The 27583-nt window shown below is 36.6% G+C and overlaps 1 protein-coding gene across 1 annotated transcript; it reads left to right on the top strand.

Moving 5' to 3' along the window:
• The first annotated feature begins 16875 nt into the window (after nucleotides 1-16875).
• On the top strand, nucleotides 16876-18836 carry LOC133978723 (beta-1,3-galactosyltransferase 1). Its single transcript, XM_062417027.1, has 2 exons — nucleotides 16876-16981; nucleotides 17269-18836. Exons 1-2 carry the CDS (start codon nucleotides 16947-16949, stop codon nucleotides 18515-18517), a joined length of 1284 nt encoding a protein of 427 aa, XP_062273011.1. The 5' UTR covers nucleotides 16876-16946; the 3' UTR covers nucleotides 18518-18836.
• The last annotated feature ends 8747 nt before the right edge of the window (nucleotides 18837-27583 follow it).

Here is a 27583-nt window from a genome sequence, read left to right on the forward strand (position 1 = left end):
TATTTATCACTTACGTACACATTCGACGGCGTGGTGGTGGTGACCTCATTACGTCAGGTGGCCCCAGTTCACCTTAAATGTTATGGATGCTATCTCTGCTCAGATTTGTATGTTATTTAAAATATTATTCAATATATATTGTTGAACGTAGCTGACAACACAGTGGACAATATATATATATATATATATATATATATATATATATATATATATAGCCTACATAGTGTTTGTTTTTTGTTTTTTTGTTGTTGTTTTTTTTTAATTTCCCCTATTTTATTAGTTTTGATTATCAGCATTTTTTAATATACTGTACTATTTTGAGCCATTGCTACAAAATTTAATTTGTCTATCTATCTATCTATCTATCTATCTATCTATCTATCTATCTATCTATCTATCTATCTATCTATCTATCTATCTATCTATCTATCTATCTATCTATCTATCTATCTATCTATCTGTCTGTCTATCTATCTATCTATCTATCAATCTATCTATATCCATCTTTCTGTCTATCTATCTATCTATCTATCTATCTATCTATCTATCTATCTATCTATCTATCTATCTATCTATCTATCTATCTATCTATCTATCTATCTATCATGTGTGTGTGTTTATTGTATATACACATATACATATATACCTATCGCTCCTTTACACACTTTAGATGAAGGAGTCTGTCACTGAAGGAGCTCTAGTGTGGTCAGAGTGTCCCTCATGAGCCGGGAGTCATTGTTCCTCAGATAAGAGAAGACAGCTTAGCCATCGTTGTCCTCTCTCCCACCACCTCCACCGGGTTGAGGGGGAATCCCAGGACAGAGCTGGCCTTCTTCATCAGTTCGTCTCGTCTCTTCCTGTCCACGGCCGACATGCTGCTGCTCCAGTAGACCCCATAAAGATGTCTGATGCCACCACAGTGTCATTGAAGGTCCTCAGGAGAGCCCACCGCACACCAAAAACACCTCAGTCTCCTGAGCAGGTAGAGTCTGCTCTGACTTTAGTGCAATATTCAGACTACTTAATGTGAAATACTACTTATTTTATTTATTTATTTTATGATTGTTTATGTGGTCTATCCTACTGGTTGTTTTTTATTGTTTGTGTTGTCGACTACTGAGCATTTGTTTCAGATGTAGCTCTCCAAATCTCGTTGTATATTCTTGTACAATGGCAATAAAGGCCTTCTATTCTATTCTATACCCTTCATATAAAGTGCATTGGTGTTGTCAGTCAAGTCGAAGATGTCTGCGGAAATCCACCACCAGCTCTTTGGTCTTCCCCGCGTTTAATGCTACTTTATACTTTAGTTACTTTTCAGATGAAGATTTCATAATAATAACGTATTTTACAAAGCACTCAAAGACATCTTACAAGACACATCAATCATCATAACATCAGCAAGCACTGAAGTGGAAGTTAGTACAATGGTACAATAGATAAACATGATTAATGTGATCATATAGTCAGTGTGAGACAGATTTAAAGGTGGAGTGCAAATATCTGGTAGGAGGAAGTTCCAAAGGTTGGGGGCAGATTGGCTGAGGGCTCTTGACCTCATGATAGAGCAGAGAGCTGGAGGGTGTGTAGAGAGATATGACGGTGAGAGGTTATGAAGGGCCTTGATAGTGAGGAGCAGAATCTTAAAGTCAATATGGGATTTGGTAGCGAGCCAATGAAGTTGATTTGACACAATGGATAATATAACAAGCTTTTATTAAAATATAACACATTGTTAAAGATGCTAAAGCAGTGTGTAGTCAGGCTCACATCTCAGATGTCTATGAGTTGTTAACAGCTCCACCAAATAGTGAGTTTTCCCTCTAAACTTCTCACATGGTTTCATTTCAATAAATGTTCAAATGATCCAATATTTCAGCAAAAATCAAAGATTAGAGAAAAAGTCCCAAAAACTGAAAACACATTTGTGTATCAGAACTTTTTTCTTCTTTCCTCTCCCATTAATCATCTCACCACCCCTCACATTTATCTGCTGACCCTTTGGAGGGGCCCCACCCCTAGGTTGGGAACCACTGGACTAAACTAGCTAACTGTATATAAAGTAGTGTAAACTAGCTCCACCTCCAGCAGCTACAACAGTAACATGCTGCTCTAACACTGATGCTTCACTATTAATAATCTAATGATGTCATAATAATAATATATCAGTCAGAGGACCAAACCACTACTTTTACTGTAATACTGCATACTACATCACTCATAATACTGCAGTACTTTTACTGTAATACTGCATACTACATCACTCATAATACTGCAGTACTTTTAATGCAATACTGCATACTACATCGCTCATAATACTGCAGTACTTTTACTGTAATACTGCATACTACATCGCTCATAATACTGCAGTACTTTTACCGTAATACTGCATACTACATCACTCATAATACTGCAGTACTTTTACTATAATACTTTAACTACATCACTCATAATACTGCAGTACTTTTACTGTAATACTGCATACTACATCACTCATAATACTGCAGTACTTTTACTGTAATACTGCATACTACATCGCTCATAATACTGCAGTACTTTTACTGTAATACTGCATACTACATCGCTCATAATACTGCAGTATTTTTACTGTAATACTGCATACTACATCGCTCATAATACTGCAGTACTTTTACTGTAATACTGCATACTACATCGCTCATAATACTGCAGTATTTTTACTGTAATACTGCATACTACATCACTATAATACTGCAGTACTTTTACTGTAATACTGCATACTACATCACTCATAATACTGCAGAACTTTTACTGTAATACTGCATACTACATCGCTCATAATACTGCAGTACTTTTATTTGTAATGGAGTATTTCTACCTTACTCTATTAGTACTTTCCCTGAAATAAAGCATCAGAGTACTTCAGTATGTATTTATGCATATCTATCCTTCTCTGTATCATCACCAGTGAATTTCAGACGCATTTACATCTTTAACCCTCCTGTTGTCCTCGAGTCAAGGAAGAAGGAAGGAAGGGAGGGAGGAAGGAAGGAAAGAAGGAAGGAGGGAAGGAAAGAAGGAGGGAGGGAGGAAAGAAGGACAGAAGGAAAGAGAGAAGGAGGGAGGGAGGACAGACGGAAGGAAGGAAGGAAAGGAAGAAGGAAGGAGGGAAGGAAAGAAGGAAGGAAGGAGGGAGGGAGGAAGGAAAGAAAGAAAGAGGCCTGAACCTGTATTTCTAGGATTCATATATATTTAGTAGTTAAGTTAGTTTGAATTGTTCTGGTAGAAACAGAATTTAATTTCAATGTATGTGAGTACTGATATTAATAATAATAATATTGAATCATTATCTTGATTCAGCAATCTCAAACCCTCTGTTAGCCCTCGTGCTTTCAACTTCACATCGTGTTATATGTGTGTGTACAGACTGCAGAGTTGTGTTCACGCATCTCTGCTCTCCATCTGTCACTGTCAGACATGCAAACACACGCACACTTTAACCACATCACACAAATACAAGTTAATGTGTTTGGAGTGTTATCTGCTTCATGGCGTCAGACAGCAGCACCAGAGCCTTTCATTGTGGTAAGTAGTGTAAACAACATATGAATTAACATATATTGAAATAAACTACTATAAACTTCTGCTTATTTTAACTATGACTAACATTCTTATAAAGCAACATTTATCTCTCATTTGAAAATGTATTCATTAGTTCATGTAGATTTTGGAATATAAAATAAAGATATTTGATGAATAAAGTGGGTTTAATTGGTACTGTGACTCTATTTAAGCTCCATGTGTGCTCCAAATAAGCTCACATCATGATTTATTTACTAAATATAAAAAAATATTGATTTCAAAGAATTAAAAACAGCAATATATGTATTCAGTAACATGTTAAATATTAAAAAATGAGGAAAAAACCCTCCTGAGTAAAATCTTAAAGGTCTGACTTCAGAAGTAACCCCTTTTTTTAATAAAAAAAAATAAAGTTGAAATAAAGTTTTAAAAAAAAGAATAGTAAAAAGTAAAAATAAAGTTAAAAAAATCAAATAAAATTAATTAAACAAATTTTTAAAAAAAATAAATAAAGTAAAAACTTAAATAAAAATAAAGTAAAAAAAATAAAATAAAAAATGAAGTAAAAAAATAAAATAAAAATGAAGTAAAAATAAAGTTTAAAAAAATAAAAAATGTAGTAAAAAATAAAAACATTAATTAGAAAAATATATATGAATACATTTGGATAACATAAATTTTTCTTAGTTTTAATACAGTATAAAGACTCAAAAATAATATTTTATTTCAATTTAAAATTATTTAAATGATGCGGTTGTTTTTGATATTGTTGCTTTGTGGATATGAAATTTACCTAACAAAATTTAAATAAATAATAATTAAAAAATAAAGAGCCCCAAAAACAGCAATAAGAGAAATAATCAATATGATGGAAAATAAAGAATAGAAACATGTTTATTTTTTTTAAGATTAATAAACAATCACCTAATGAGTGTAAAAATGTGACTGTCAGTGTCGTGACCCAACGCTGTTAATAATCCGACAAGCAGCTTAAAGCGTCCTGTTTTAAAGGTCTGTCCACGTCACCTGCTGTAAACACGAGACACCTGTGAATGAAGCCGGCGCTGGCGAGAGTAAAATAAACACAAGCAACACACCTTTCCGCACAAGGAGTTTGACTTTTGTCCCCTTGTGTGTTGCGGATGGGGGAGGGTGTCAAACAGGTGTCAGGTGTTTTACTGCCTCACCTTTGCAACCACTGTTTTTTTTATCCAGTGCCAGGCAGCCTGAGGGACTCAACCACTCCACTGAGTCTCTTTATCCTCATAACTGAACAGTCCCGTGGTGGTTTAAAGAAGCTCCCAGTTGGTGCCCATGATAAGAAAGAAGTGTGACTGGGTGTTGTGAAGCTCTCAGAGGTCAATTTAAACCTGACAAACCTGTTTTCTAAAGTTTCAGGTTTATTTTATTTATACAGCTCTGTATAAAGCAAACAGCACTGAGGTTCTTCAGAAAAAGGCAAAGCACAGACATGCATGAAAGGAGCTTACATTTAAAAAAGAACTAAGGTAAGTTAAAGTCAAATTTAAAGATATCAGATGACAAATAAAACAGATCTTTATTTGCCTCTTAAAATTACTAACAGAGTCAGCCTGTCCAAAGTAAAGTAAAATGTAAAAATTAAGTTTAAAAAATTAAGTTTAAAAAATTAAGTTAAAAAATAAAGTACAAAATAAAAGTAAAGTTAAAAAAATAAAGTAAAATAATAAAGTAAAAAATAAATAGAAAATAAAGTAAAATAATAAAGTAAAAAATAAATAGAAAATAAAGTAAAAAATAAAAGATAAATAGAAAATAAAGTAAAAAATGAAATAAAAATTAAGTTAAAAAATAAAGTAAAAAATAAATAGAAAAGAAAGTAAAAAAAGAAAAGAAAAATTAAGCAAATAATAAAAACATAAATTAAAAAAATATATTCTGAATTAATTTGGATAACATCAAATTTTCTTATTTTTTATACAGTATAAAGACTCAAAATAATATTTTATTTCAATTAAAAATTATTTAAATGATGCGTTGTTTTTGATATTGTATTCACAAAGGCAGGGCACAGACCTGCATAAAAGGAGCTTACATTTAAAAAATAACTAAGTTAAGTTAAAGTCAAATTTAAAGAAATCAGATGACAAATTAAACAGATCTTTATTTGCCTCTTAAAATTACTAACAGACTCAGCCTGTCCAAAGGCCTCTGGCAGGCTGTTCCAGGCTCTCCCTCCTTTTCCCTCATCTTTAACCCTCCTGTTGTCCTCTGGTCAAGGAAGGACAGGAGGAAAGAAGGAAAGAAAGAAGGAAGGAAGGAAGGAAGGAAGGAAAGAAGGAAGGAAGGAAGGAAAGGAGTAAGGAGGGAGGTAGGATTGAAAGGAAGGAAGGAAGGAAGGAAGGAAGGAAGGAAGGAAGGAAGGAAGGAAGGAAGGAAGAAAGGAAGGAAGGAAGGAAGGAAGGAAAGAAAGGAGTAAGGATGGAGGAAGGAAGGAAGGAATGAAGGAAGGAAGGAAAGGAGGAAGGAAGGAGGAAGGAAGGAAGGAAGGAAGGAAGGAGGAAGGAAGGAAGGAAGGAAAGGAGTAAGGAGGGAAGGAGGAAGGAAGGAAGGAAGGAATGAAGGAAAGGAGTAAGGAGGGAGGAAGGAAAGAAGGAAGGAAGGAAGGAAGGAAGGAAAGGAGGAAGGAAGGAGTAAGGAAGGAAAGGAGGAATGAAGGAGGAAGGAAGGAAGGAAAGGAGTAAGGAGGGAGGTAGGATTGAAAGGAAGGAAGGAAGGAAGGAAGGAAGGAAGGAAGGAAGGAAGGAAAGGAGTAAGGATGGAGGAAGGAAGGAAGGAAGGAAGGAAGGAAGGAAAGGAGGAAGGAAGGAAGGAAGGAGGAAGGAAGGAAGGAAGGAAGGAAGGAAGGAAGGAAGGAAGGAAGGAAGGAAGGAAGGAAGGAAGGAAGGAAGGAAGGAAAGAAAGAACAGTCAAAAGAGATGGGGTCAATTTGACCAGGGAGGACAACAGGAGGGTTAAAGGCACATTGGAGCTATTATATTATATGTCCTATAATATCTGATATTTCTCTGAGCAATAGATCTGCACATTAAAGCATTTGAGGGGAAACTTGTGTTAATCGAACAACGATATATAAACTGGAAAGTAATGTTGACGGTTGTTGAGAGTTTTACTCATTTTCCAGTGACAGTGGAGTTCTTCTTATGTTAAAGTACAACCAGTAAACCTTTCAAGAGTCTCCCCAAAAAAATATAAAACAGGGACCTATGCTGCAGGTCTTTCCCCTCTTTCTCCCTCCCTGTTTCCTGTCAGCATATCTATCTATCTATGAAGGCAAAAAAGCCCAAAATAAATGTTAAAAACAATCAGTTGGAGATGTGGCCGAAGCTTTTGCCACAAAGCAGTGTGACATCATCTGGTAAGGCGCTGCAATGGCCAAATCAAACACATGAAAGCTGACATTCCTGGTTTACTTAATAACATGAACATTTTAATCCTACCATTAATCATAATACAATGATACAATTATACAATGATTGCACCTGTGATAAATCTGTTGTAAAGGGTTTCCACAAAGTCTGTTTACAATAAAAAAAAAAATCATTACAAAAGCAATCAATGAGATATGTTAATCAGATTTGTTCTATGTACTCAGTGGTTATCAAAGTTTTTAATCACATTGCATTTGTGTATCGTGTATGGAACAAAGATACGGGACATCAACGACCTGAAGCAAAAGATCACTGATGCCATTGCCTCCATTGATGAGGCTTTTGGCGCTTTTCCACTACACAGTTCTAGCACTACTCGACTCGACTCGTTGCGGTACCAGGAACCTTTTCCATTATAAAAAAGTACGTCCTCAACGTGGGCGGGATCATCATAGCACGGCTCCACGAAACTCCCATGACTTCGTTTTATACGCGACACAAAACACATAAACAATGGAGGACATGGAGGCAGTGGTGTACTTGCTGCTGTATGAGGCTTTCTGTCTCACACATTAAGCAAGAAAATTGAGCCGTACGGATGTAACTATGGTAACGCTGCTGCCGGTATTTAAAAATGCCAGGTTTGATTCTTGTGTCGGACATCGTGCTCATGACTCTTCCAGCGACAACTCTTCTGACCAATCAGCGGCCGGCAGTCTGTTGACGTCACATTTTAGTATCGGCTTGGCTCGCTTGGAACCTCACCAGAGCAGGTACTAAAAAAGTACCAGGTACCAGGTACTATCCCTAGTGGAAATTTAAAAAAACCCGAGTCGAGTCGAGTCGAGCCGAGTCATTCTGGAACTGTGTAGTGGAAAAGCGCCATTTGCTACAGCCAACATGGCAAGAAATCGAGTACCGTCTTGATGCTTCGTGCAACTACTGATGCCCATATAGAGGCGTATTAAATGATTACAATTCCACAGATGTGTCTATTCATTTGCTTTTGTAATAAATGTGTTAAATTGTAAAGAGACTTTATGGAAACCCTGTATGATACATTCTCTATAAACTTTTGTTTGAACTCTCTGGATCATATTTCATGTCTCACCGGTTCCTAAAAACAAAAACACCCCTATCGAATGAAGACCTGTTTTCGGTCTGAACTCGCAGACAAGATCCAGGAAAGAAGGAATTCTGGTTTTAGTGACAGATGTGTGAGTTTGAAGGTTCACCAAATGCGGAAACACTGCACAGTGGTTTATCACAAAAGGATTTTACAACTTTGGTTGACAATCACAGCAATCTCAAGGTTTATGTAGTAATATGAAGTTTATGCTATGAAGTAATCTACCATCAGTGAGCACCTTGGTGGAAATCTCCTCACATTGCAGTAAAAGTTCATCTACTTCTGTTTTTATGGCCTGATTTAAACCTCCTGTTGTCCTCGAGTCAAGGAAGGAAGGGAGGAAGGAAAGAAAGAAAGGAGGGAGGAAGGAAGGAAGGATGGAAGAAGGAAGGAAAGGAGGGAGGAAGGAAGGAAGGAAGGAAGGGAGGAAGGAAGAAGGAAGGAAAAGAGGGAAGAAGGAAGGGAGGAAGGAAGAAGGAAGGAAAAGAGGGAGGAAGGAAGGAGGGAAGGAAGAAGGAAGGAAAAGAGGGAGGAAGGAAGGAAGGAAGGAGGGAAGGAAGGAAGGAAGGAAAGGAGGGAGGAAGGGAGGAAAGGAAATAAGGAAAGGAAGGAAGAACGGAGGAAAGAAGGAAGGAAGGAAGGAAGGTAGGAGGGAAGGGGGAAAGAAGGAAGGAGGGAGGGAGGGAGAAAGGAAAAGAGGGAGGAAGGAAAGAAGGACAGAGGAAAGAAGGAAGGGAGGAAGGTAGGGGGAGGAAAGAAAGAGAGAAGGAGGGAGGGAGGAAGGAAAGGAAGGAAGGAAGGAGGGAAGGAAAGAAGGAGGGAGGGAGGAAGGAAGGACAGAAGGAAGGAAGAAAGGGGGATGGAGGAAGGAAAGAAGGAAGGGAGGAAAGAGAGAGGAAGGAAAGAAAGAGAGAAGGAGGAGAGGGAGGAAGGACAGACGGAAGGAAGGAAGGGAGGAAAGAAGGAACAGTCAAAACAGACGGGGTCAATTTGACCCGGGAGGACGACACAACATTTTTGAGTCAACACCTGTTTCATGCCTTGGTGAAACCCTCAGGAGGGTTAATCAAAATGAATGATTAACCCTAATGTTAGGTGCATTCAATGTAAGCAATCAGATAAAAACCTTTATGACGCTTTGCTCCACCTTCAATAAACTCAGTCACGATCTTGACTCTGAAAAGTCGGACGCCGTCACGCATGCCGACAAAGCAGAAGTCTTGTGATGACGCTCACTTGAGGTTGAACCTGTTACTGTGAAGAATGTCAACACCAACCTCGCCGTGGGAATGATTAACTTTTGATCTTAAACATGGTTAACGGCTGTGCCTTCTACTGATTTTTAAAAGGTAAACTGTGGAGGATTTTACAACAAAGAAAAAAGCAATGTATAGACTCACACAAGAATAATCCCTCTTAATGATCACCTATGACCCACAGTGGCTGTCAGGAATGTGTTTTTATTTTGCTTTAGAAAAGATAAGCTATACCTCAAAGAACAAGATTGATATGTTTTGGAATATATGGAAGGTCTTCTGTAATTTCCTTGAAAAATGATATGGAAGTAGACGGCTGGAATGAAGAGTTGATCTGGGGATTTATTTATTTTTTATTTATTATCATTTTTTAAATTTTTTTATTTGTATTTATTTATTTTTTATTTATTATCATTTTTATTTATTTATTATTTTTATTTTTGTATTTTTTATTTTTATTATCTTTATTTATTCATTATTTGTATTTATTTTAATTTATTTTTTATTATTATTATATTGTTTTTAATTTATATTTTTATTTATTTGTTTTTAATTTATTATCATTTTTATTTATGTATTATTTGTATTTATTTTTAATTTATTATTATTTTTATTTATTTATTATTTGTATTTATTTATTTTTAATTTATTATTATTATTATATATTTTTTAATTTATATTTTTATTAATTTATTTACTTATTTTGTCACAGTTAATTGTATTTATTATTTTAGTTTGATTATCATTATCATTGCTACTATATTTACCTATATGTGCCTTCTTATTCTGTATTGTTCTCTGTAAAACTAACAAAAACTAATAAAAATGTAAAAAAAACAACCTATGACCAACTAGAGGTGTGTGGTGGTGTATTTATCTGCAGACACTTTGCCCTTTGACTGGACTTTATTGTTATCATGTCTGAGCCTCGACCTTTGGGCAATGGGTTTATAGCGCCCAAGCTAACAACTAATAACTAATAATGTGCAGGGTGTGAGTTTTTTCTTCCTTGTATTTCAGTGCTTCTACCCTTTTCTCCGTCGTTCTCCTCTGCTGAGTGCTGCTCCTCACCGTCATGCAAACATGCACAGCAGAGACTGGGTGTGTCTCTTTCTGCTTTAAAACATAATCACTATGAAGCAATCAGAAAATGAACGTTTTTTTATGAGTCAGAGTCTGATTTACAGCCTCGTCTCAGCAGCACTTCTTCTTTCTCTTTTCATTCCCTCTCTAGCTCACTCGAATATCGATGCTATCTCTCTCTCTCTCTCTCTCTCTCTCTCTCTCTTTCTCTCTCTCTCTCTCTCTCTCTCTCTCTCTTATTCCTTGGGAAGAGGAACTAAGTTTGATTGCTCTACGATTACAAACTGACAACAACAGTGTATTGTATCTTTCACAACAGTTTGGGTGATGCATAAAACCGTTACAGCTGTTCTAAAGAAACTAAGCATTCATGCGTTCAACCAAGAAAAGTTGGCAATTATTGACTTTGCTATGCTTGTCGAGCTATAGTGCTAGTGTAATTCTTCTGCAGTCTCCACTCAGGACGAGCACAGTGAGGAATGGAGGACACTACTCACTTAGCCAATGTGACATGAATAGCCTCTTAGCTGCTCATGTGATACTGAGGTCAAAGGTCATGTCCATGTATCATTATGATAAGTCCATATATAGACATGATGATGCTGATAATTACGTTAATGTACGATAAGTCGATAATTATTATGACAGGGCTACGCTAGTGTTTGTCGCACATGTGCAGTTTACGATGATAACAGTGGTAGATTTTCCACTCGGACCAGCTGAAAGCTCCAGAAAAAGCAACCAATCAGTTTAGAGTATTTTGTCAAACTTTTTGAATGATCAGAGTAACGCTTTATTTTACAGGTTCAGTCGTTTCTTATAATTATCTAAAAAAAGAACAGACCTGTTACCGTGACTTCATTGGCAGGTTCCTGAAAAATTAAGTCAGTGTTCTTATTTAATAAAAAGTAAAGAAAAAATGTACTTACTCCTAATAAAAATTACTTCCAATTAAGTTCTTGAGTGTTTTACTTAGTTTGCCTTCTACTGAGAGAGAGTTTGAAGCATAAAACCGTTGCAGCTATTTTAATCAAATAAATCGTCTAGGTGTACCACTATAGAAAGTAGACAATAATTAACTAGTACCTACTTACTTAAGTAGACAGTTTAAGTGTTCAGGAATGTCAGCTTTCACGTGTTTGATTTGGCCATTGCAGCGCCTTATCAGGTGATGTCACACTGCTTTGTGGCAAAAGCTTGGGCCACATCTTCAACTGTTTGTTTTCTTGAGATTCATTTTGAGCTTTTTTTGCCTTTATTCACATAGTAACTGGCAGATATGCTGACAGGAAACAGGGAGAGAGAGGGGGAAATGACTTGACAGCTACATAGAGTATGTGGTATTGTGGTAAGACTGAGACGAAAGGTGAAAAGTTAGCATCCTTAGCGGTTTTAGACCCATGTGGAAGACATCGGAAATAAACAAACAGCATTGCTCTTGTATGTGTACCTTCTTTCTAACTTTATGTTCCTCAATTATTCTCTTGGCCTTATTCTTACAGCATGTTAAAGTCAATATGTAGATCAAAATAGAACTAATATGAAGTATACCTGACACTGGCAACGTACGACTGACGCCAGATCAGACCTGGTCAGGTGAAATGTAATAGCACACTATGAGGAAAAGCAGATAGGAGTACAAAATCTCATGGCCTCAAACCTAATTCAAATACACAGCTGCTCAGATATCTTATTTCTGCATCGACTATGCAAATAATCAATAAAGATTAAGTTTCAAATACAAGGAACAATACAAAAGGAATAAAAAAAGACATATAAAGCTATTAACAATATAAAGAAGTATGTAAACTTCATACCACAATAATGTTTTCAATGAAGAACTGTAGTCTCCCTCTAATGCATAATTTCCTGCCCATCCTGCTCTAACAACGTTAATGTCTCTGATAAACAAAGATGCAATCAGTACTTTCCGAATGAGATGGGACACTCCTAGTCTTCCATTCGAACTGATGAGTTGTACAGTTTTAGCGGAGTCTGAGATGTTCAGAAATGGTCTTTCTACTTCTCTTTGCTCACATTCACAGACATCCACCAACTAGCCCTTTTTTCCCGTTGTGTTCAGAGTTGTGTAGGATTGCAAGCCGAAGAGATACAGGAAATATTACGTCAGTGAAAGTCGTCGTCAAGACTCCGGATAAATGGTCTGGATAAGAAACTGGACAACCTCAGGAGTCCGTGGACAACAGGAGACAGGAGAGAAGGGAGGACACTCTCATCCAACACCAGAAACCATGTTGGAACAAAGACCGAGGTTACCCAACACATACCAGCAACTGATATCAGATGATGACAACTGAACCATCACCATCTGCTGAGCAAGCATGATGTGTTGGAAGCTCAAGAGGAAGCGGGTAAGAAAAGGCCAAGAGCTCAACTATATTTCTTAATACTTAAATGCTGTGTTTATATTTATCATTATATATCATATCATTCTACAAATGTGGTTTTTGTTAAGGTGTTTAATGACAACCCTGTGTCCCAAAACGCTGCCTGGATTATGTTCACAGGTAATGAAACAGGCGTTATATTTATATTTCATATCACTCTGAAGACAATGAAAGCACTTCGGTGCAGCGTAGTGAAAGATGATGGTGTGGCTTAAATATTAATAAACATATTGTGCTTCAAATCACTTTTTTTCGGTATTAAACCACAATCTCTTTGTAACCTTAACCAAGTGCTGCCAGGTCCTAAACGTATCCATGAAAAGGTGTAGTATTGCTGTGGTTTCTTCTGGTGGATTTTGTGCAGCAAGATCGGATATTTTGGTGGGAAAAACAGACCGAAGTATGTTGTACGTTTTGCAGCGTGCTAAAAATGTTATTTGACAACATTTCCTCATTATGGTGAGAGAAAATGTGATTCAGTAGCGTTACGATTTCTGGAAAAACGCTTTTGCTGTTGCAATCGGGTCGTGTTTGAATGACACTGCTCATTTGAAACTATTCACTTACCAGGCAGCAGTAGCCTACAGGTTAGAGAAGTGGGTTTAAAAGGTAACTTGAGGGATTAAACAGGTGGGGTCACTGAAAGAGCAGTGTTTGCCGCACCCTCATCAACACAATTGAGGCGCCCCTAAGCAAAGCCCTTAAACCTTTGTAGGTCACACCAAGAAAGCGCCATTTAAAATATAATTTCTTTGCTTTTCCCCCCTCATTGAGCCTAAATTTTATGTTTTACAGACCTTTACAGACCTCATTCAGATCTCAGTTGTTTAAAACCTTTTTTTAAAAACATGTTAGAGACTCATTCTTTTCGTTTACAAGATGAAAAACTTCAAAAATGTCTCCAGCAGGATCTCTTATGCAGGATTCGGGAGTTTTGTTTTGTAAACATGGGGATTATTTAGATAGATAGATAGATAGATGGATGGATGGATAGGTAGGTAGGTAGGTAGGTAGACAGACAGACAGACAGACAGACAGATAGATAGATAGATAGATAGATAGATAGATAGATAGATAGATAGATAGATAGACAGATAGATAGATAGATAGATAGATACTTTATTGTCCCCAAAGGGAAATTTGTCTTGGACTCTAAGTGCTGAGACAGCTGCCGCCATAGTTAAAAAGAACAAAGAGTAAAAGTAAATTTGCACATTTGCAGAATAATAACTGATACAATGCTACCTGTTGCCTCAATAAATACATAAATATAATAAGTACACATATTGCACATTCCCACAAATTTCCGTACAAGGTAACAAGGTATTTAGTAGAATTACAATTTTAAAACACATTTTACAATAAAGAACTTCATACTAACCATGCACTGTAAAAGTCCCAAACATAAGCAGAGCAAAAGCCACAGGGAACATTATCTCTGTGATCCACGATGGTCTGAGTAGAGGATGATACCGCATTACGCGTGTAGCGGGTGCACGTACACGCACTTCACACACACATTAAACTTAAAAATTTGGCAGGGATGTTTGTTTCACACTGTGTCACTCCCAAAGACTCGCATTTATGAGAGAGCTTGAGTTGATAACAGCTTGATGACGCGTACATTACTGCTCTCCAATGATATGACTGTGTGTGCCTAACGTGTTGACCTGACATTGGGTCACTGGTCACCGAACACTTTTAATACTGAATGCGTCAAAGAAAACTCAGACTCAGACACATCCAGTAAGCCAGGCGCTGTTTCATCAGAGGTTTTAACTGAGAATGTTACAACACCGTGAATTGCGCAGCACCCACTATCTGCTCGGTTGGATTTCTACCTAATCTGTGCTAATCTGCAGCTGAGAGCAACAGTGCAGATGTACGTCACAGCTGCTGAAACAATAAGTGAGTCTCCAAACTGAAAAAAGGGCTCTGTGCATTTACGCACACGGCACAGCAGTGGTAACTTCATTAACACCACATCGATCTGGATCTAATGTAAATAAATGTAATGTTGCACATTTACACAGATCAGCTGTTACACACAGACTCAGGTTTATATACGTGGGATTGTTTGTAATTTTGTCAATGAGATGTTTTAATTCTATAGAAAGTGCTTGGGGTCAGCTCTATGTTCCCACAGGGTTAGGGTTATATTTTACAACTATTATACAAAAAGACAGCCCAATCAGGACAGCGTTGTGCCCGCCCCAGTGCTTAATTTGTAAATTATTGCTCATGAGGGACTTTCACTCGTAGCCTCACAGAGGTACCAGGACACCACACATGTCTGTGGATGTGGGAAAATAGGGTCTACATTTTAATAATTTCTTAGAAACGTGGGAACATAGAGCTGTGGGAACATAGACACGCTCCCGTATATTTGGTATTGCAATAATCCTAGTAAGTAACGGAAAGTAATCAAGTTACTTCAATATTGTGGTACTTGGATTACGTTACTGACTACATTTTTTAAACAGGTAAATAGTAACTGTATCAGAATACAATTTTAAAGTAACCCTCCCAACCCTGCTCTTATGTCAGCAGTGACACTAGCAAAACCTGTATCTATAGCAACCATAGAACAACCTGTATCTATAGCAACCATAATACAATCTGATGGTCTGTCTTTGCATTACATACTTCATACAAGTGGTAAAGATTGCCCTAAAAGTTTGAGTTACATAGATTTTGTTTTTGACCAGATATCACGACATAAAGTGACGTCTACCAAACGGTTGAGCAGACCTACAAATGGTTAACGCCAAAACGGCAAAAAATATACTGTATAGTAAAAGTAAAGTACTGTGCAGCTTGGAACTAATAAGTATTTTCTATTACTTTTAGCCATTCTAGTCATGTGTTTCTATGAGTCAGTCGGTCTGCCACTTTGGTCCAAACCAAAATATCATATAACAACTTTTGAATTGATTACCATTACATTTTGTACAGACATTCATGTTCTCCAGAAGATAAATCCCGGCCGACTCTGGTCATCCCTTTGACTTTTTCCTCTAGTGCCAGTTGTGGGTTTTAGTGTCTCAACAACCATTGGATATAGATTGCCTTTAAATTATAGCAAAATATATTCAAGCTCCCTTATTTACACATTTATGAATGAAAACCAGAAAACATTACAGCCTCGGATGTACTTTCTGTTCAAAGCTAGATACCAATTGTACCATGTAAACATTACATCTGCTTATCATTAGTATGTTAGTATTGTTACTTTGAAAAAGGTGATTATGCTGTTGTTAGCATTTAGCTCAAAGCAACTCTACTGTATACAACCTCACACAACACCTGCTGTGGCTATAGTCTTATTTACATGTAGCTAAGATCCACTGCATTTTTTTTTTTTACAGGTACTAATCTGACACGCAAAACCTTTTAGGAGCTCATAAAACAATGTGTTGTTATACAGTATATAAAACTACCTGACAGGTTACAGGGTACTCTGCACAGTATTTTCATGTGTATGACTTTAAAGGTAATTAAAGTCCAACAAAATATTAAAATGTTGTGCAATAAATGCACATTCTCAGTCCTGAAACAGATGAAAGCTGTAAATGTGAACACCTAGATGTTAACCGTCTGCCAATTTCCATTGAATTAGTAATCCATTTCTCATCACCCTCCCCCGACTTACCCTTCCTTTAAAAAGCACAAGCAAATCCGTCAGTTGTGATAAAGAGGCAACAAGCACAACTGACAAAAGCCTCAGGAGGAGTTTTAGCTTTTCATTGGTCCAGAGAAGAAAAACCCCCAGGAGAGTCAGAGGAGGAGCAACCCAAGGTGTGGCTCATGTGCAGGTAAAAAAAAAACCTACCTAAGTGCCATGGTTATTTGATCTAAGCAGGCGCTGTGGTGACACAGTATGAGTCAGAGACAAGTGGCTGGGAGTTATGCGCAAAATCATTTTTTAAAGTAGTCTTTGTTGCTCCAATTTTCCGTTGGTACTGAAAGGTGAAAGTCACACTTAACTGCAACTGAAGTCCTGTCATTCATTTTTCAGTGGAGCAACATCCTGTAACAGTTTTTCCGTTACATATGGGAAGGGACAACAACCCACATCTATAGACCGGAGAGTGTCAACATGCCAGACATCGGCTTTGGTAAAAGACGACAAAGGTGTGTATGCTTTTTTTTTAATTAAGTAAAATAATTTCCAGCATGACAGTTGAACAAGGAAGCAGAAAAGGGGAAGAAAGACACAGTTTATGTTTAAATATGTCTCAAGAGTTGTGTGTGGGGGGAAGAAAATATGAATATGAAAGATAAGAAGCTAAAACATGATAGTGTGTAATGTGCTGTAAAATAGTACGCCTGTATACATATTACAACATGCGCTGGTGAAAAAAAGTGTCTTATGTTACTTTGAAAGCAAAAACGCTGTTAATGCATGTCTGTTTTTACAGCCTGTCTGAGCAGCTTCTTCCTGCTCCTAACCAGACACTGAAACCGGCAGACAGCAAAAAACGCTGTAGGTGTCAGTGTTTTTTCTTCATTCTGGTCATGACTGTGGTTCTGTTTTTTTCTAACACAAACTTAAAGGAAATTGCAAATGACTTCATGAAACACAACACTACGACAAAATGGTTAAATTCATTTAAAAGTCAGAGCAGCAATTACGTCTCTCCCAGTGTGAGTGATTCCAGACGCAGCACTCCCACACCTGAACTGACCTCTGGATTTACAAATAAGGAAATCTCGAATGATGTTCTTCAATCTGAGAATATCACTTTGAAAATATCAAGAAAAATAAATAACACAATTGTGACAAATGAAACAGACTCCGTTGTGATTCAGCAGGAAACTGTGAAGCCTTATGTATCTCCAGGACCATACTACGTGGAATACCCATACAAGTACCACTATATTATAAATGAGCCAAAGAAATGTGAGGAGCAGAAACCTTTTCTGGTTCTGATGGTTCCTGTTGCGCCCCACAACGTAGAGCATCGCAAAATCGTCCGCAGCACCTGGGGAGGCGAAAGCAACATAGAGGGCAAAACGGTCAAGCTGTTCTTCCTGCTTGGGATGCACAACGGAGTCGGAGTCCAAGCGCAGGTGCTGCAGGAGAGCATAGAGCATCATGACCTGATCCAGAGCAACTTTGTGGACTGCTACAAGAACCTGACCATCAAGACCATGGTGATGCTGGAGTGGCTGGACTCTTACTGCTCCGGCGCTTCGTACGCCATGAAAGTGGATTCAGACACCTTCGTAAATCTGCCCCTTCTCATCAGGATGTTGCGTAACGCTCCAAAAGAGCACTACCTGACCGGACTCGTGACGCAAAACGCTCAAGTCCTGAGAGATCCCACAAGTAAGTGGTTCATGCCCTGGAGCGTTTACCCTGATCAACACTACCCTACATATGCTTTAGGCCTGGGCTACGTTTTGTCTTTAGACCTCCCTAGAAAGCTAATTGAAGCATCCAGAGATATTAAAGCTCTTTACATTGAAGATGTGTATTTGGGGTTATGTATGAAAAAATTGAACATCTCTCCCACCAACCCTCCAAAATGGAATTATTTTAATAGTGATAGATATTTGCATTACAATCGCTGTATTTTCTCCAAGTTAATAGTCTGCTTGACAACTGAACATGCTGACCGATTGTGGCTCTGGAAAGACTATAAAAAACCAGGACCATACTGCTGATCTTTAAAAAGAAAAAAGGGGGAAAAAAGAGGATATTATGACAAAAAGAAGGATTTACTTAATATATTGATACTCATTTTAAAATATGAGTCCTAAATAAAATAAAAAAAGTTTAATAAATCCTAACAACCTGCTGATTATTATCACTGAGATTTTTTTTTAAAATTATTACAATTTATGACGGAGGGAGAGTGCAACTGTAGATGCTTGGTAATATTAGCACCGTATTGAAATAACACTGAAAAAATGTGCATATTTGTATATATATATATATATTTTTTAAATCGCCTAATGTAAGGATTTAAATGTTTTTGTACATGAGAAGATATTTACAAGCTTTTCCTCAATGGCAAAGCTCACAGTTTGACATTTAACACCAGCATTTCTCAACCTTCTGTGAAGGCTGATGTACCTGTTTAGTTTGAAAGTCAAATTCAAATTCAAACTAGGGCTGAACAGTTTTTTTTAAACATATCTAAATTGTTTGTTATTTATGACTGATATCGCAATTTTGACACGAGGGAATGATAACGTTTACATTATTATTGTCTTTTTAATTGAAAAACATTAAATGGTCTAGTTTGTAGAATACGGCATGCAGGCAAGGACATCGCTGCAACTTGACATACTTCATTTAAAATGTGACTTTATTAACACATTTCACCTTTAACCCTTTACATACTGTTCATATTCTGACTCATAAATAGTCTCTTCAACAATTCACATTCAGAAATTCCCTATTAGTCATAAATAAAGGTTTATTTAATCCTTAATGAAGCTGTCAGAGAGCAAACTGAGCGTAATGTTTTTTTTAATAGAAAAAAAGACACAATCACTATATAATGATCCAGTAGAACTTTTTATAGAATATGAAGAATACGACATATTTGAAGGCTGATTTATGGATGTTGTAATAAACAGAAAGGAACATTTGTACATTTGCATAAACAAAAATGTGTATCAGCTGCACAAAAATTAAAATTTCCGTTTTTGTATATTCAGGATCACATTAGGAAAAGTCCACCTTAGAAGAAATGTGTAAAGCTATTGTTAAGTGTTTACAGCTATCAAAATGTTAAAACGGGTCAAATTTCACCCTGAAAAGTATGTAAATGGTTAACAAATATCCCCCTGCGATTTTGAAAATTGCAGTGGGCAATATTAAGATTTTAATAAGATTTCGATGAATTGTTCAGCCCTAGTTCTTGTACATCAAGAGCAACTCTATTTTATGTCTGAGTCCAATTAACAGGACAAAATTAATGCTGTTTTCTTGCCAATTTTTGAGAGAAATGACATAATAATAGTGATATTGGGTCATAAAAAGGAAAAGAAAGCCAACTGTAGTCCCTGTTTTAGAGTTTATCACCTTCTCTGCCTTCATGAGGTGTTTGGCAGTATAGGAGTGTTATAAATACATATATATATTTGTAATTTTTAAAAAAAATTAAAGAAATGAAGTAGAAGGTGTTGTTGAGCATGTAGCAGGTTTCTTCCTCGTCACATACTGTAATCTGAATAACTGAGTGCACTGTGCCTTTCATATGGCTCTTCTGTTTAAGACACGTCACCACAACCAGGAAACGAAGGGAGGAGTTGGCCTGCAGAAACTGTAACATTTTTAAATATTTATCTGTGTGGTGACACTGCTGTGTTTTTGTATTTAAACGGTTTGACACTAAAGTAACAGGATCGATTATTTCAGCTGCCCCAGACTAATCACAAATCTCTACACATTTATACTTGAACATTAATAATTGGGACATTTATGGATTAGTTTTATATGCAGTTACTTTGCATATCCAATATTTTTCTAAATAAAATCCCTGCTCTCACAGCTCTGCCACAAGTTGATTACAACATCCAGTAACAACACAATCATTTATTATTTAAGTTTATATATATTGTTTTATTTTTAAACCAGTTTCCATTGTAAAAAAAAAACAACTACTGATAATAAAGTTAAAGAAGGATTTTAAATGGTTAAGAAACGAGTGAGTTTATGTGATGAAGAGTTAATACAGCTGGAATCCTGTGATCTCTATTTATTATAGAGAATATAATTATATTAAGATAATTATTATGTATATTTACATATTGTAATATATAATCAATAATGATAAATTATAAATAAGAATGGCAGCAACAGTTGCATCTAAACAAAGAAGAATAGCAGTTTTTTAATCATTTGTTACACCACACAGTGTTTTTATATCACACATTTCATCTAATGGTTATTTTCTAATTTATGTATTTTGATATAAAGATATAAATTTTCTAATCATTGTAAATTGCTACTGAGCACGCTGTTATATCTTATAATGTGTGATTTTGCAGACAGGCAGTCACCTTCAGTAGAAGTCACTACAACCACTGATGGCAAAATCTATTTATGTTTCCAGTGAATGAAAGAATGAATGAAAGAGTTTTTATTAGTTTAATTCACTTTAACTGCCAGCTGGTTTACATTCAGGTAAAAGGTGAAAACCTCTCTGCTCCTACATGGTGACCGATGTGTCTCACAAAGGGACATTTTCTCCCCCTGTTGTCATGCAGCGACACCAAGTGGACATTTCATTAACTGCAACAGAATAAGCATCACACTGTGAGGTCTTTATTAAAATGTTGAGTTTTTTTGTACATTGGTTATTCATGTGTGCAATAAATGTCTTATAATTTTGATTTGTTTGTTCAGTAACATGCAATATTGTCTTAACTTTACTCGTTTTAGGGTATCTATTGTAGGTGGTGATGTCATATTTGTAATAATGTAAAAAATATTAAATTTAAATATTTTTATAAAACACTCTAGTGACAGCGTTGTGTGTTGATTGTTTGTTGTGTGTTAATTTCAAGGTAACATGAGGCTCAGCTGTGATTTAAAGAGGACATATTCTGCACATTTACAGGTCAATATTTTTATTCTGGGGCTCTACTGGAATATATTTACATGATTTCAAGTCAAAAACTCCTTACTTATCTTCTACTGGCTCTTTATGCATCTTCTTCAGGTCAGCCTCTGTCTGAAACAAGACGTTTTAGCTCCTGTCTCTTTAAAATAAATTGGCTTATAACATTTTAAAAAAAACAAAAACAGTATATTGAACACCTTATTCAAAAATACTTATTTAGTAATGTCAGTGGGATTGGATTTCTTCTTAAATGCTTCAACTGTTCTATAAACAAATTACATTATTAAACTAATTTTCACAAACAGGCACTTGAAGCATAAGTCAGATTTCAGTTTATTCAGAAATAGTTTGATGTTAATACTACTTTAGTTCAACCACTTTTATATGAAAACAGGTTATTACTGTCTTATTATTTGGGGAATTTGTGAAAAAGTCTATATTATCTGTTATACCAAAATAAAATGTATGTGTTTAATGATATTTTAAACGTTGCTTTACATGTTATGTCTCTTTATTGGTGATAAAATGTCCTAAATAAAAAATGTTTTAAAAGTAGTATAAATACAGAATATCCTTATAGAGAGTAATGTTACCTGTTAGTGTAAATGTTGGGTTTTCTATTCATGGTGACTTGAATTGTAAAAAAAGATAACAAACCAGTTTAGTTTAAAATATTACACATAATATATCCTGTAAAGCAACAAGTGGAAAGGTTTAAACTAAAGTGGGTGTGCTCTCATCAAAGGCGTAAAGCACTTCCTCTATACTCATTGAAACTACTGTTATCTTCAAACCTTTTCTTTTTCATCAGTGTGAGAAAAAAGAAAAGGTTGCTCACATCCTGTTTTGATACAATGGGGTTACCCAAGCGGCCCACGCACATGGCAACCGGCCCGCAGGGATTTCTCCTGGTGCTCCCGATGGGCGGCCGACTATGTGCACACTGATTGCGCCCCCTGGTGGCTGTTTGTATGATGTGCTTTGACTTTTGCTGTTCATTGCCTGCTGGCTTGTGATTTGCCTGCACACCCTTAACCTTCGTGTCGTCCTCCCGGGTCAAATTGACCCCGTCTGTTTTGACTGTTCTTTCTTTCCTCCCTTCCTTCCATCTGTCCTTCATCCCTCCTTCCTTCTCTCCTTCTTTCCTTCCTCTCTCTTTCCTCCTTTCCTTATTTCCTCCCTCCATCCCCTTTTATTCTTCCTTCCTCCCTCTCTCCTTCTTTCCTTCCTTCCTTTCCTTTCCTTTCCTTCCTCCCTTCCTCCCTCCCTCCTTCTCTCTTTCTTTCCACCCCCTACCTTCCCCCCTTCCTTCTTTCCTCTGTCCTTCTTCTTTTCCTTTCTCCCTCCCTCCCTCCCTCCTTCCTTCTTTCCTCCCTCCCTCCTACCTTCCTTCCTTCCTTCTTTCCTCCATCCTTCCTTACTTCCTTTCCTTCTTTCCTTTCCTCCCTTCCTTCCTCCCTCCTTCTTTCCTTCCCTCCCTCCTTCTTTCCTCCCTCCCTCCCTCCTTCCATCCTTTCCTTCTTTCTTCCTCCCTTCCTTCCTTGACTCGAGGACAACAGGAGGGTTAAAAAAATGTCAGAAATGTTTAGTTATTATTGTGAATTCTGCGGTCTAAACAAAGACACAATTTTTACCTTGATTTTAATGACCAAAATAAATTCAACTAAATACACATATATAAATAAAGTAAATAATCACATGTCCTTGTTTTCTTCATCTCCATTAGAAATAGTGACAAACCAAAAGGGAAAAATAAAAGTGAAAATATATAAATAAAGCAGTTTCTGACTGAAAAGATGAAGGCTGAAGCATTTGCTTATAACGCTGACCCTTTCTTACATTAGTCATTCAAATAGGTCCCTATGTAAATAACAAAACACAAGACATCTACAATAATTGCCTATATATACATAATGCACATACAATAATACAGTGAAAATATACACATATATGCCCTACACTTATTTCCTTATATATAAAGAACCTTATGTTTCCATTGTATGTATACTGAAATATTTTATTTTGCAAAATAACTCAATAGACAGGAACGTTATACACCGCATGCACTGTTGCACATTTGATGAATTAATGATTTTAACTGCACTCGGATAAAAACTGTTGATGATTCATCTCATGGACATGCATCACCTTCGAGAGGGCAGTAGTGTGAATGTAAAAGGCTTCATGTTCTTCATTGTATTTTAGAGCCGGGGTTAGTCATGGAAGGTGGTGTGGCACAACTGGACTGTGAATGGGCAGGATATGTCAGAAGGAAGTGACGGATCAGAAAGTGAGATGGGGATTGAATTTGGTGGCGGGAGAGATGATGTTTAGTATTATAGTATTATAGAATCAAACAGTAGTAGACGTAAGCGCAAAAAAACAAATGCAACAAAGAGATATATCGAATTCTGATAAGACACTGACAGTGAGCAAAGGACAGTGGCAATGGAAGGGGAGAGAGAAGAATATAAAGTATCATTAAACTTACCCAAGACGAAGCATCATTTGGTGGGTGGAATCCAATTTAGTTGACAAAGATAATAAACAGAATGCTGGGTGAGATTAAAAGTGCAAAAGTGTTGCAGAATGGATCGCTGTTAGTGGTTTGTGGGGAATACCGACAGCTATCAAGGACCAAAAAAGAGAATTTGATAGGAGCCGAAATGATTGAGGCAAACCGTCTAAGGACTACTAGAAATTGGGAAAAATGTGATGTCTGTTATGATAAAGCTTGATGAGACAAAGCTGCCGGACAGAGTATTTATAGGATACATCAGTTATGAAGTTAGGCCCGATGTCCCGCCACCACTGAGATGCTTTAAATGTCAAACATATGGCCACGTAGCAGCAGTTTTCCAAAGCAAGCAGAGCTGTGGAAGACGTGAAGGAGAGCATGAATTTGGGAAATGTGAAGCAGGAGCTAAACTCAAATGTTGCAACTGTGGGGGAGAACATGACTCTGCTTATCGCGTGTGACAGTAAAAGAGCAGCAGAGGTACATCGGGTCAAGATCGATTTTGCAAACTGTTCATTCATTGGACGAGCCCTTTTCTCCCTTTCCCAGCAGGCCTTCGCTCCATTCCACATTTTAAGAACAAACAAAGAAAATAATATATTGCAGTTATAATTCATAACAGTAGCAGTTATAAATCAAGGAGTTGATTTAAGTTGCAATATTGGTGATAAGAAAGAACTAGACACCAAGAATGACCATGACTGAAAAATTAACAGCAAGAAAGCAGTATAAATACATCATGGATTACACTGAACTATTGTATAAATTCTGGTCTTATTTTTGATCTTGGTATTTGAAAAATCCTGGCTATGGCCTTGCCTCTGTGGGAGATGTGTGCAGGACAGCGGCCTCACAGCGCTGTGGGAGATGAGTGCAGGAGGGTGCTGTGTCAGTCAAACTAAGACAGGCAACCAAGCGGGGAGTTCTGGTCCTCTGAAATGAGGCCAACGCGGAAGTAATTTAAACTGCATTATATCAAAAGGCCACCAGGGGGCGACCGTTTTGGTGTCAAAAGGACTTCCGTCTCTATACAAGTCAATGGAGAACTCACCAACTTCTCACTTGATTTCTAACCTCAGTAAACGTTTTCAAAATGTGTTTATGGTCTCAATCGCTAGTTTAAAGCCTTCTTCAATGCAGTATGATGTTCATTTGGGAAATTTTGGCATCCCTGATTTTATATGTGACAATAAAGCAGGGTATGCTTTAGGGCGTGGCTACGTCGTGATTGACAGGTTGATTGGTTCACAGGTTCAGGAGGGCGCCTCATGCTCCTCCTGATGCCCATATAAGTAGAATCCATGTTTTTATTTTTCCCAGTATGCACCTGAAATTTTCAAGATGGCGATGCTCAGTCCGAGAGACAAACTGTATAAACATGGACAATGTAGCACCAGCACCACATTACATTGTAGTGCTTTGAAAGTGGCACTTTTTAGTGTACAAGGACTTTCTCACCAGTTTATGTAACACTTGCAACCTTTTATGTTCATGTAAAACTGTGTTTCATCTGATACGAGATAAAGAATTATGTATGAACTGATTTTTTTGCCTATGACTAAAATGGTATTGGATGTTTGAGAGAGAAAAGGAGCAAAACAGAAAAAGAAAAATGCAGATTCAATATGATCTGTTTTGACAAATTTTATATTTTCCCAAGAGTAACATTTAGTTTATTTACTTTATAGGTTAGTATGTTTAGTCGATGTTTTTATGTATTTGTAGTTTCACAACTAAATTTCACAATTTAATATGAACATTGATAGCATGTTTCCTGTTTAATATAGTTTGATGTGTTCTCTTTATTTATACTGAAAGACATGCAAAGGTAATTTTGAGCTAATAATGCAGTACTAAAGGGTTGTATCTTTTAGTTTCCAATTGATGGAAAGGAAAGGACATAGAATTGTATTATATGTTGAACAAAATGTCAGTGTATTTATTCCCTTAAAGGTATATTAGTTTGCAGACAGAATAAACAACTGGCGCAAATCATACAAAAGCACAGTTTTGGAACAGCTAAAATGTTCGCCTTCAGGCTGCCTTTTAGATGATCAATTAGACAGCAACAAGTCATGTTTTAGGCTGCGTTCAGACTGCAAGCCAAAATCCGATTTTTAGCCAATCTAAATTGTAATCAGATGGCTCTTATGAAGTCTGAACAGTCATAAATCACATGAAATCCGATTCTTGCAAACCAGATCGAAACCACCTTTGGGAGGTAGTTTCAAATCACATTTGGACAGATGTGTCTGAGTCTGAAGAGCTCCAAACACTCAAATCAGTTTTGACTGTCTGTGACGTCTTTCTACGTCTCTACTCTACATAACTCTATGCGACACCAGGCCTGTGATTATTGGAGTTGGTTGGTCAATATCATTTTGCTAGAAACAGTAAAATGGTGAATACATCAGAGTAAAATAAATTATGATGTGTCTCCAAAAATGAGTGGTGTAAAAGCTAAAAAATACACTCTCTCTGCTCTGAAACATTAATCAAGGTTTCGACTATTGATGCTTTTTAAACAGATCTGTGGTTCAAAATTTGGTATACACACCGGGTTATATTTGACCCAGAGCATACTGCGAGGGTGTAGAATATGAACAGTATGTAAGGGTTCAGTATGCATGTGATTGCTTAGTTTAGGTGATAGAGATACAATACAAAAAAGGACAAATGATTGAACATTTTTTACTTGCTTAAATTTTTTAATAAACAGTTAAGAAAAGAACATGGACAGAGTTGAACAAATGTTTCAAAGGAGATGAGCGGCAACATGGGAGTGAATGAGGCTCGTTTGTGCTTTCACAATGTACATAAGACAAAACTGTGCTGAGGGGTAAGTCATTTTAATTGCCTCATATTAATGTCATTATCCCCCTGAATTTATGTCTCAAGATGGAGAATTACAAAAAAATAAAATATAAAATTTTTAAAAAATCATAAAATGTCAAACACTTTGACAATTAGATTAATAAATCTAATTGTCACTTTTTTTCTTCTTCTTGTTTTACATTCAGTAGATGTCTACAATCACAGTTAGCTGTTAAAATACAGATTAATACAATTGCACCCTTACAGTGATCAGATCTATATTACTCTATTATCGATCACAAAAAAAAAAAATATAAATAAAATTATATAAAATATATATATATTTATTTTTAAATTAGACTCCAGGTCCATTTAAAAAGATACAAACAAATGAGGTTTACTTCATAATAAACACATTATTTCAGCAAATTCAAATACTCAATGAGGAGTTTGATGCTTTATATTGTTGTTTTTTAGGTTAATACAACTTGTGTGAGACTCACACATATAATTTGCATGTCCCTTATACTGTCCTACTTTAAAGGAATCATTTCACATTTTTGGAAAATACGCTTATTGGTTTGCTTGGCGAGAGTTACACGCAAGCAGCAACTACCTGACTTTAGGCTGAGGCCAATGTGGAAGTACCTGAAAGTGCCACCGACTGACTCTCATTCAACAAGCATCAAATTCTCTGCAGAAACATTAAGTCAATTACTTTTTTGAACAAGTCATTCTGGTCTCAATCTCCAAATTCAGGCCCTCTAATACGTTTGCTGGTGGTCATTTTGGAAATTATTGCTCCATTAATAAGATTTACAG

This window comes from Scomber scombrus, chromosome 1 (assembly GCF_963691925.1).
Source record: "Scomber scombrus chromosome 1, fScoSco1.1, whole genome shotgun sequence".
Lineage (NCBI taxonomy): Eukaryota > Metazoa > Chordata > Actinopteri > Scombriformes > Scombridae > Scomber > Scomber scombrus.